Here is an 11,567-nt window from a genome sequence, read left to right as displayed (position 1 = left end):
AGGATGGTCTCGATCTCTTGACCTCGTGATCCACCCGCCTCGGCCTCCCAAAGTGCTGGGATTACAGGCTTGAGCCACCGCGCCCGGCAAGACTAGAATGTTCTTATGCTATAATACTAAAGCAAAGACTAATAAAGAATAATGATTTAATAAGATTGATTATATAATTGATTATGTGATTGTTTCTAAATATATTTGGTATCATTGCTAACACTAAGTAATCAGTTATTGATTATACTGGGGCAGATTGTGCTCTCAGTCTCTTGCCTTGGCACCTGGGCAACTTTCTTCCCACATCTCTCCTGTGTGAAGCCTCTGAGGCCTAATATTTCAAGTGATATAGCAATCCCACTATTGGGTATATCCAAAGGAAAGGAAATCAGTATGTCAAGGAGATATTTGCACTCCCATGTTCACTGCAGCACTATTCACAATAGTCAAGATATGGAACCCACTTAAGTGTCCATCAATAGGTGAAGAAAAGGTAGCATATATACACAATGAAATACTCTTTAGATATAACAAAGAAACAAAATCATGTCACTTGTGGCAACAAGGATGAGCTTTGGAGGACATTATGTTTAATATAAGCCAAGCAAAGAAAGATAAATACTGACTGTCCTCACTCACACGTGGAAGCTAAAAAAGCTGATTTCATAGAAGTAGTGAGAACAGTGGCTCTAGAGGCAGGGAAGGGTCGGAGATAGGTGGGATGGCCAAAGTTTGGCTAATGGATACAGAAGTACAGGTAGATAGGAGCAAGAACTTCTACTGTTCTGCAGCACTAAAGGTGACTATGAAAAACAACATTTATTTTCAAATTGCTAGAACAACGAATTTTGAATTTTCCCAACCCAAAGAGATAATTCTTTGAGGTGATAAATATGCTAGTTACACTGATTTGATCATTATATATCATATATATGTATTCAAATATCACACCGTACCACATAAATATGTATAACACTTACGTGTCATTTAAAAATAATGATAAAATTAAATCAAGATTCAAACGCCTCTTGTAGCGCTTCCCACAGTCCTCACATTTGGATGGGTTTTCTCCACTGCGGTCTCTTTGTTGGTCTTTATGGTATGACCGGTATACAAGCCTCTTTCCACAGTCCTCACATTTGAATGGTTTTTTTCGACAGTGGAGTCTCTTATGATTCAAAATACTTGAGGCCTGTCTAAAGCTCTTCCCACAGTCATCACAGTTATAAGGTCTCTCTCCTGTGTGGGCTCTGTGGTGCAGGTCAAGACCTGACTTAGTAATGTAGCCCTTCCCACACCTGTCACATTTGTATGGCTTTTCTCCAGTGTGGACTCGCTGATGGATCAAAAGATACGAGGACCGTCTGAAGCTCTTCCCACATTCTTTACAATTATATGGTTTCTCTCCTGTGTGAATCGTCTGATGCTTACACAAATCTAGCCTACCAATGAAGGCTTTTCCATATTCCCCAGTGTTGGTTGGTTTCTTTCCTGTGTGGACCACACAATGCCTATTAAGACTTGACCTAAGACGGAAGCTCACACTACATATCTCACATTTGAATGGCTTCTCCCCTGTGTGAATTTTCTGATGTTTCTGAAGCTGGAAATTGTGAATGAAGGCCCTCCCGCATGCCTCACAATTATAATGTTTCTCTCCCATGTGTGATTTGCAATGAACTGTAAGTGCTGATCTACATCTGAAGCCTCTCCCACACTGTTTGCACTTGAAAGGTTTCTCTCCAATGTGCACTCTCTGATGAGTTTGCAGATGTAAACTCTGACTGAATTCCTTACCACACAAGTCACACTTAAAGAGTTTCTCTCCCAGGTGGACTCTCTGATGAATATGAAGTGCTGAGATGTAACAGAAGCTTTTTCCACACTCCTCACAGGAACGAGACTTCTCTGCTGAGTGTATATGCTGAGAAAGATCAAAGATGGAAACACCACTGAAGGACTGTTTACACTTCCCACAATCGGAAGGTTTCTGTCCTGTGTGCATTATAGCTAGTTCTTCCTCATCCTGGGAATGGGCATCACTCTGTTCAGAGAACTGGGAGCTATTTATGGTAGAGTTTTGAGGCCTGGTTAAGTTACTTGCAATTTCTTCCCAGATCTGCTGCCAGGACCACCCTTCATGTGGTCCTGCTTCTGGAACAGTCTTCATTTCAAGTTGGATCTTGCCACCTATCAGAATACAAAATGAAGAGATCAGGACAAGTGATGCCCTGTTCAGCATTTTTAAGAGTTCACACTTAGGACATGGTATGAAACTCCAATGAACATTCAGTTTGTGTTTTCCAAGCGCACCCTGGTTTCTGGTTTGCATGAGAGCAATCTAAAACCATACCATGTCACTGGGCGCGCTGGCTCACACCCATAAGCCCAGCACTTTGGGAAGCTGAGGCAGGCAGATAACTTGAGATCAGGAGTTCAAGACCAGCCTGACCAACATGGTGAAACCCCGTCTCTACTAAAAATACAAAAATCATCCATGTGTGGTGTGGTATACACCTGTAATCCCAGCTACCTGGGAGGCTGACGCAGGAGAATCACTTGAACCCAGGAGGCACAGGTTTCAGTGAGCCGAGATCATGCCGCTGACTCCAGCCTGGGTGACAGAGTGAGACTCTGTCTCAAAAAAAAAAAGAAAAAAGAAAAAAAAACCATACTGCACCATGTCTCAAATATAAAATCCTTGATAAAATAAAAAAAATTTTTTTAGATCCATAGGAAGTGGAATACACCTGGCCACACTTCAGTAGAAAGAAATAAAAATTTTAATGAAAAATTAATATGACATACACATTTAACCTGCTACTATTTTAAAAATTTTTCAACTCCGTCCGAAGTCTTACATGATAAATTACTAAACTATTATGTACATAATGAACTATGACTCAAGAGGAATTGTAAGGGAAAGCAATAACAATACTTTGTATATTTGCCTGTATATCGTATATCCTTATAAAGAAGTTAAGCTTCCTTTCAGTACTAGATGGTTTAAAAAACATTTTGAAAAATAGATGTTGGGACTTTGTCATCAGTATCTGGGAGGTAATCACTAGGATCTTGAAGGGTCACGCCTGAGGAGGGTCTTTTTGTTTGCTTGGGGGCAAACTTTGGGTAACTGTTGATACTGAAACAATGTAATTTAGGATTGTGACTAGCCACAGCTCTGAGAGATGGGAAATGGCAGGTGGTATTCCCTATGTTAGAAAAAATAACAAGGGAATTTAATGAGGGGCTTTAGGTCACAGGGAACCAGTGGACCAAGAGACTAAATAACCACACAGGAATCAACCAACCAATTAAGGCTATGTAACGGAACCCCAGTCATTACTCTGGATCCCAGCACTCAGTTGAGTTTCCCTGATTGGTAGTTCCCTGTGTCTAAGTCATATGCTAATCTTGGGTATGTAACATGCCCCACTCTACTGGGAGAATACAATAGGAGATCCACATTTGGTACTTCACTGGACTCTGTCTTATTTGTTTTTTTCCTTGGTTAACTATAATATGCATCTTTTCCCTGTAAAAATCAGTACCTGTGAGAATAAATGCATCCAGTGAGTTCTGAGAGTCTTTCTAGGAAATTATTGAATGTGAAGGTAGTTTTGAGAAACTCCCGAATTTGCACTTGGAATGAAATGAAAGCAGTCCTCTGTAAAATGTCCCACTAAACTTTTTAGTTTAACCCTTGATGATACTAAACATCAAACACCTTAGAGTGTTTATATCTACAAATTGAAAGTATTTCTGTACAAGAATTTTGCATAACACATATAAAATACTTAATCTTATTTTTGTTTTGATATAGACAGTAACTTGCTTATCTGAAAGAGTACAAGGGACAACTGCAGTTCTGAGGGGAATCTGAAAGGCTGTCCTTTCAGGGGTTCACAAAGGGAGATGCTTCTGATCAAACAATCAAAGATGTGAAGAATCATTTGGAATGAAAAGAAAGCCTATGATGTAGATAAATATCAATATAACTTTTATATTAAAGACTACAAATCGGTAAGCTGAAATAAAGTTAAACCTGCGATAGACATTTACAAAAAGGAACCAGAATGAAAATTATCACAGCATGGACTCAAGCAGGAAAGGTGTTGTTACATGAAATGTCAGCTACATGCATGAAAACTGTCCGGGTGAAAACTAAAAAGGTGTTTCTTACTACGGTTCATGCTCATAAAATGTTCAAAACTTTGTCAGAATATTACCAAGTCCTGGATTAGGTAAATTTTTCTGATGGAGAGTTAAGTTCCAAAGGCGGAATCTTGGAATATATTAATAGGTAAGTGGGTGGGTACCTATTGGTATACAGTGGTGATACAGAAGGGCTAGGCTCCCAGCCAAACCCCACCCTGGAAACTCGGCCCTAAATGAAAACAGATGACCCCGTTTTTCCGCCCAAATGTTGCTTTTTTTGGCCTGCCCTGCCACTATCCTGTGCCCATAAAATATTTTAGCTGGCAGAGCAACACAAGCAGCTCAGTGGCATGGGTACAAGTGGTTGAGCGGCAAGCAGAGAAGCAACTGAGTGTCAGAAACTATGGATGGATGTGGCTAAACTCAGATGGTGTGGCTTCAGAGGGGGCTCAGCTAGAGATGGCTGGGTTTCAAGAACAGATCACTTTCCCATCCCCTTTCTAGCCTCCTTTTCTGCTAAGAGCCAATCACCACTCAATAAAGTCTTCCGCATTCATCACCTTTCATACAGTTGGTGTGACCTGATTCTTCCTGGATGTGGGACAAGAACCCAGGTGCCAAGAGGGCAGGGGCTGCTACCCTGATGCTCCGCTGAGCTGGGTGGCACTTCCCCAGACAGCAGAGCTGAAAGAGTACTGGTGGTGTAACATGCTTGGACACTGCTGTGGGCCCGCACAGAGCCTGCTTCTACCAGACAGGAGCAACCAGCCAATTCCAGCATTCATTTGCTCCAGTTCCTGCACTCGCTCGCTTGCACACTGCCTCCCTGCAAGGAGTGGGCTGAGTGAAACAAACCCTCCAGTTCCCACCCACAAAGAGAGTCAAGGGGACAATCAGGTCTCATCTGTAAATGGATATATTTAATACACTGTGATTCATAAATAAGAGGTCTTTCAGGATAAGGGAAGGTCTCTCAGGATGTTTCTATTTTGAGAAAGTAATTCCCCAATTCCTTCCAGGTCATGAAGCTTACCAATTCAAAATATAGCATTAAATCTATAAAAATAAAGAAAAAGTCTGTAAAATCTGTGTCCTTTAACTTTTTGACAACTAAATTTGTATAATGTAAAGATGAGGGAAATACACACATTTTTGAAGAAAGATGATCAGAAACAGAGTCAACATTCAGCTATATAACTTGTGTCTTCTCATCCTCATTCTGCCCCTCTAAGGGAAGGAAGGAGGAAACTGGGTGCAGTGAAGTGCATGCAGACTTTGGAAAAGCAAATGGGCTGTGGATGGGTAAATCTCTCAAAGGAAAGCTAGCTGGAAATCCTCATTCAAAAAGACTTTTTTTCCCAGATGTAAATATGCTCCCTATGGAAAGCTCCAGGGTAGGTCCCAGGGAAGGCATATTTACTCAGTGTGGTCATGAAAAACAAAACGCTATGCTTAGAAGTTTCCACAGGACATGGGTCAACTGTACACACATAAAACCAATCATGTCTGTGTGAAAAATCATGATACATACTATACAATCTCAGTCCCATAAAATTGGATATTGTGGGCCGGGTGCGGTGGCTCAAGCCTGTAATCCCAGCACTTTGGGAGGCCGAGGCGGGTGGATCACGAGGTCAAGAGATCGAGATCATCCTGCTCAACATGGTGAAACCCCGTCTCTACTAAAAATACAAAAAATTAGCTGGGCATGGTGGTGCGTGCCTGTAATCCCAGCTACTCAGGAGGCTGAGGCAGAAGAATTGCCTGAACCCAGGAGGCGGAGGTTGCGGTGAGCCGAGATCGCGCCATTGCACTCCAGCCTGGGTAACATAAGTGAAACTCCGTCTCAAAAAAAAAAATTGGATATTGTGCCTACAGACACACAGGACCTAGAAGAATGTGTCAAACTATAAACTGCTTGTGATTGTGACTTTGCTCTTTGCTTCTTGTGTTTTTCAGTTTCCTCTAATGTACTTAACTTTTTAAAAGTAAAGGTTATTTTAAAAACAAAAAACAAAACAAAACAAAACAAAAAACCAATCATGTCAAGGAAACCTAAGAAAAAACTTGAAAATGGATAAGCAGCCATCTGCAGACAAAAAAAAACAACAATTGTTCTGCAATATATAACCAGCCCTCCGTATCAATGGGTTTGGCATCCATGGATTCAACCAACAATGCATAACAAATTATTTGGGGAAAAAAATCCAGTTCCAAATAGCAAAACTGGAATTTCTTACACGCTGAGTCCTATGCTGATTCCTTGTGAATGAAGTGATAGGTAGGCATTGCATTTGGTGTTATAACTGTCCAGACATGATTTAAAGTATATGGGAGGATATATATAGGTTCTAGGCAAATACTTCACATATATAAACTTGAGTATCTCTGACTTATCCATGTGGGGTCCTGAAATCAAATCCCTATGGCTTCCAACAGACAAATATATACAGATCCTTCCATGTACCAGGACTATCCTAGGAGCTGAAGATGCAGTCATAAACAAACAAACACCATATAGAGATTATATTTGAAAGGGAAGAGGTGATCTACCAGTAAACAAAAGCATACGACATACAATACATGCAGGCTAAGCAAAGATAAGATGGTATATTCAATAGGGTGCTTGAAGATGACCTCTCCCATGATATTAAAACTCAGCAGAGACCTGCATAAACTAACGAAGGGGGTCAGTAAGTTTTGTGGGGACAGAGGATTCCAAACAGAGAGAAAAGCAAGTGAGGGCTCTGAGGCATAATCTTCTGTAGTAGGGAAATAATGATTCCTGAAGGATGTCCACATCCAATCTTCAGGACCCATGAACCTGATACATTACACAGCAAGGCAGATTAAGGCTGCACGTATCATTGAGGTCACTAGTCAGCTAAGCAGAAAGTAGGAAAGTCAACTTAGATCATGCAAGAGATGAATACAATCACAAGGGACCTGAAAAGTGGAAGACAGAGGCATAAGAAGAGTGGCAGAGGGAGCATGACTATGAAAGATGGTCAAGGATGCACTACAGCTGCCTTCAAAGATGGAGAAACGGAAACTAGAGCCAAGGAGTACGGACAGTGTCTACGAACTGGTAAAACAAAGTGAAGTCTTCTTCCCAAGAACAGCCAGAAAGGAACAAAGACCTAAGACAGCTTGATTTTTGCCCAGTGAGATGTGTCAGACTTCAAGCCTAGAGAACAGAGAAACAATAAATACTTCTTGTTTAATCGGCTAAATTTGTGGCCATTCGGTACCAGCAACAGGTGATACAGTGTCCTTGGCAGGATGGAGAAACAAGAGGGATTACAATGTGGCCAGAAAAGATGGAGAAAGAGGGAGACTATGAGAGGTGTAGTCAAGAGGCAGTGAAGAATGAAAAGGAGACCAAAGGGGTTTCTAAAATCCACTTGAAGACGTTGTAACTTTTATAAAAATTAAGAAGACAGAAAGGCTCTTAAGCTGAGGAATGGCAATCTGACTTCCATGTCCTAAGGATCACTTTAGCCACCATGAGGAGAACAGATGTCAGGGTGGGAAAGTACGAAGCAGGGCCACCAGCTGGAAGGAGGCTGCAACAATCCAGGAAAGATGTTTGCCATGTAGAACAAGGTAACAGAGTTGGACATGCACAGAAGTAAAACAGATGGAAGTCACAAACAAAAACACACAGTTGCTTGTTTCTTACCTGAATTCCCTTCTCTTTGGGTTGCTATATCCATCATCCAAAACTTTTCCTCCCTTAGAAAGTAGAAAGTATCTCGGTTGAACGGTTGATGCCTTGTGAACAGGCAGTTATGTGCTTAATCCCAACATATTCTAGGTAATATTGGGGTAACATTTACTGGAAATTTAGGTTCCCACTGCACACTCAAACTGGGAACACCCTAGGATACAAAGCCACTCCTGGGGCCTGCCATTCCCTTATAGAAAATGCCTGTGCTCACCCACTGAGAGCAGGTTCCTGAAGTTCTCCAGCATCACATCTCGGTACAGCCTCCTCTGGGCAGGGTCCAGCAGCCCCAGCTCCTCCTCAGTGAAGACAACAGCCACATCCTTGAAGGTCACTGCCTCCTACAGCAACAAATATATGCAACCTCAATGTCATGACCACTAGTTACTGGGAGAGAAGCAACACTGAGCAGGCCAAGGGGAAAAATTGAAAGTTTTTCTGGATCTTCAGAGATGTAGGACAACTTACAGAATTTCCATTCATTCTGTCCTGTGTCCTGACAATGATACACCTTGATTGTCCCAAGCATCATCAGAAGTCCAATGATGAAGAAGTCCTGTGTTCTTATTAGTGCACTCATTGAGTGTACTTGTATGTAGCCCCCTAGAAGTCTAAATGCTGCATCCTGGGTGACACCTATATAGATTTCAATGAACCTTGCTAACTGTCCCAGCAACAGTGAGGAATTCAGTCAGTATCTGCCTTGCCTGGCAGCTGGCTGATGAGGCTGTGCCTGTGAAACCCCAGTTTCAGTACTCCCAATAATTACTTTTCCTTCTCCCCTTTACAGTGCACATCCTGTTGCTGGTTTGTGGCTTAGATCACTGCAGTAACTGACAAAGGTCCTCCTGACTGTAATCTGGAGGAGATGCTTCCCTGAACATCCCCTGACTTCTATGGGATCCCACAGTGGTGAAGAATGAGACAATGGAATACTGTAGGGGGTGTCAGAGCCCTTTGGTGGTGCTGGGGACACCTGATCCTTCCATGTGGGTGGTTGGCACTAGCAGGAATATCTTTTCATACAGAACATGACCTCCCTTCCTGACTGAACAACAATGCAGGAAGGTCTGGGCCAAACAACCAGAAGAATGGATGTCTGTAGTAGTAGCAGTCTCAGAACAGGGACAGACAGACTGGGTCGCTGCACCACCTCAGCCCACCCCCTATCCAACAGCTACCAATCTGCTGTTCCCCCAGGGATGTGGCAGCAGAGGCCTGGGAGCACAGCACATTCCTTAAGTAATCTCAAGCTGCAGACACCTCATGTCACCGAGCTAAGTGTTCCATCTGCTACCCTGGATTTGTTCGGTCAGCACCCACAGTGATCCTCTTGTCCTAACCACAGTAAACCACACCAGTATCCCTCACACCACAGTGCACACCAACAGCTCCAAAGCCCTGGCTTGTCAAGTCAGGACCTGGCACCTGCCACATAAGAGAGAGCTGGAGGGCCTTGTGGTAACTGGTGCAAGGCAGCAGAATCACACAACCTCAACAAGGCAACAGTGGACTGTGCTTTCTTGCACGATGTTCCTTTGACTACCGGGATGAGAAATGTTTCACATAATGAAAACCAGAACTAGATGAGTGATATTCCTCTCTGTAAGGGCTGCATGAACATCATACGGAGGAACTGAGCTTATGCAACCATGCCAAAAATGAGATCTCGCTGGCAAAAGATAATGTACCCATTCCCACGAATGGGTCACAGAAGGGCCAAACAAGGGAATGGGTGCTGTGTGCACCTGAGCCTTATGGCTTTCTCTGTGGCTGGTCCGGAGGGTGACCCAAATACAGGGTGGGCGATGTCATGCCTGGAAAGCTGGCAGACTGTTAGATCCTGAACACTGGGCATGCTAGGGGTACCCATAGATGTCACCCCGGGAGCGAGATGTACCACTGGACAAGAAGGCTAAAGCTGTGCCCCAGGCTGACTGGGGGACCTGCCTGAAGGTGTAGCTAGCTTGAGGTTTTATGTCCTACTCCTATGATTTAATTCCCATAAAAAATGATGAGACACCTGTTACAGACAATGGCCAATACTGCTTCCTCTATGGCCACTGCCTTGGGAGCCCAGCAACATCCCTTCACTCCCTTAGGAAGGTTGAAAAAACACAAGTGTTCTGTGCTTTTAGTCCTACTGGGAGTAGTGGATCTGTGACTGCCTGTGACTGTCAACATCTCCAGCCTTCTCTGGATAAACAGCTATTATAAAAACACAATGAGAGGCAAACCAGAACAAGGCCTACTAACTTCAGACACTGGGGGCCACCTGAATGATTCTTCTTTGATATCTTTAGCAGCTTCTTATGGGTCTTAGGGACCCAGGCAGGATCATGGCTTCAGGAAGGTCTGGCTGTGCTGCTTGTAATCATGCTCCTCTGGGTTCCACTGAATGTATTCCAGCTGTAATTCTATGAAGTCGACAGAGACTGTGTCGGTCAAGGTGCTACGCTGATCTAACAAGATCGATCAACACCTCCAGACCTAAGGAGGTTGATGGGCATATGAAATGGAGTAGTTTGCCAAGGGGGACATCTGGGTCAGGGATGGACTGCAGGACAGTTGGGGTACAGACCCCACCCAGTTCTCTCCCCTTTCTTGCTTGTAGTTCTCAAGAATAACTGTAGATTATTCTAGGAATGCAATATTATGGGGAGGAACTGCCTTTGACAGCCTGGGCTTTGTTTCTCTCTCCCCTGAAGCAGGATGTCCTTCAAGTTTTTTCCACGAGTCATGGCACCCTGAAGTATATACACAGGGGCAGGTTACCTTCTGGGGTGCCTCAGTTCAAGTGGGGTACATACAGTCAAGATTCCATCTGCTCCAGGTAGCTTTCTTGAGCCCTGGATGGCTGGCTCACAGTGGACCCTAGGATTCTGGACTCCCTTGCTGCCAACCTGTAGTGATAAATTTGCTTCATGTAATCTGTTGCACGTGAGTGTGTTCTGTCCCACAGGACTCACATGAGTTGGTAATCAGTGCACAGTGAACCTGCTTCATGGTACCCTGTGTGAGACAGCTATGCAATGTGTCTTCTGTACTCACAAGGCACAAACCATATGTGCCAACTGCAGCATTTAGTGTCCTGACCAGAAGCCAGAATGCCTCAGTGCACATCCTAAGAGTCTGCCCACTTCTAACCATGTGACCTCAGAATGTTTGCCTACAAGTCTTGTTGCCTCTCTGAATAATGGTTCTTACATGACAGAGTTTTTTCAAGAATTAAACAAGGAAATACACAATATTTTGATAAGTCTATGGCACAGACTAAGTGTTTAATGAACATTGGCTGGTATTACTTATTACTGTTATTACCATTATCTATTTCACGGCTGCGTGAAATAATCAGTATTCCAGGGAACTGATTATCTATTTTTAGCTACATTAAATAATTAATATTTAATTTTATATATTTCCTATTATCAGTCTTACAAAGATGATATAGTAAGTAGTAAGATATAAGAACATCTGACTCTCCTCTATCATTTAAAATAATTTCATATGAAAATTAAAACATTGGCCGGGCGCGGTGGCTCAAGCCTGTAATCCCAGCACTTTGGGAGGCCGAGGAGGGTGGATCACGAGGTCAAGAGATCGAGACCATCCTGGTCAACATGGTGAAACCCCGTCTCTCTAAAAATACAAAAAATTAGCTGGGCATGGTGGCACGTGCCTGTAATCCCAG

The 11,567-nt window shown here is 43.1% G+C and overlaps 1 protein-coding gene across 11 annotated transcripts in view; it reads right to left on the bottom strand.

Moving 5' to 3' along the window:
* Window positions 1–11,567, bottom strand: part of LOC108285291 (zinc finger protein 224) — a 54,438-nt gene that overhangs the window by 39,636 nt on the left and 3,235 nt on the right. For 3 of the 11 annotated variants that reach the window (XM_017502353.2, XM_037729179.1, XM_037729172.1), the window contains exons 2-3: window positions 10,687–10,779; window positions 8,091–8,217 (exon numbers count right to left, since the gene is read on the bottom strand). The exons of 1 other annotated variant lie outside the window; for it this stretch is intronic. In XM_017502353.2, coding sequence (XP_017357842.1) covers window positions 8,091–8,217; window positions 10,687–10,779 — 220 coding nt within the window. Of the gene's footprint in view, window positions 1–559; window positions 2,182–7,831; window positions 7,925–8,090; window positions 8,218–10,686; window positions 10,780–11,567 lie in introns of those variants that run through there. 7 more of the 11 variants (XM_017502354.2, XM_037729173.1, XM_017502358.2 and 4 more) reach the window with 4 other exon arrangements.

Source organism: Cebus imitator, unplaced genomic scaffold, assembly GCF_001604975.1.
Source record: "Cebus imitator isolate Cc_AM_T3 unplaced genomic scaffold, Cebus_imitator-1.0 Scaffold296, whole genome shotgun sequence".
Taxonomy (NCBI): domain Eukaryota; kingdom Metazoa; phylum Chordata; class Mammalia; order Primates; family Cebidae; genus Cebus; species Cebus imitator.
Note: the sequence above shows the minus strand (reverse complement) of the source record. Positions and strands in the feature narration are given on the sequence as shown.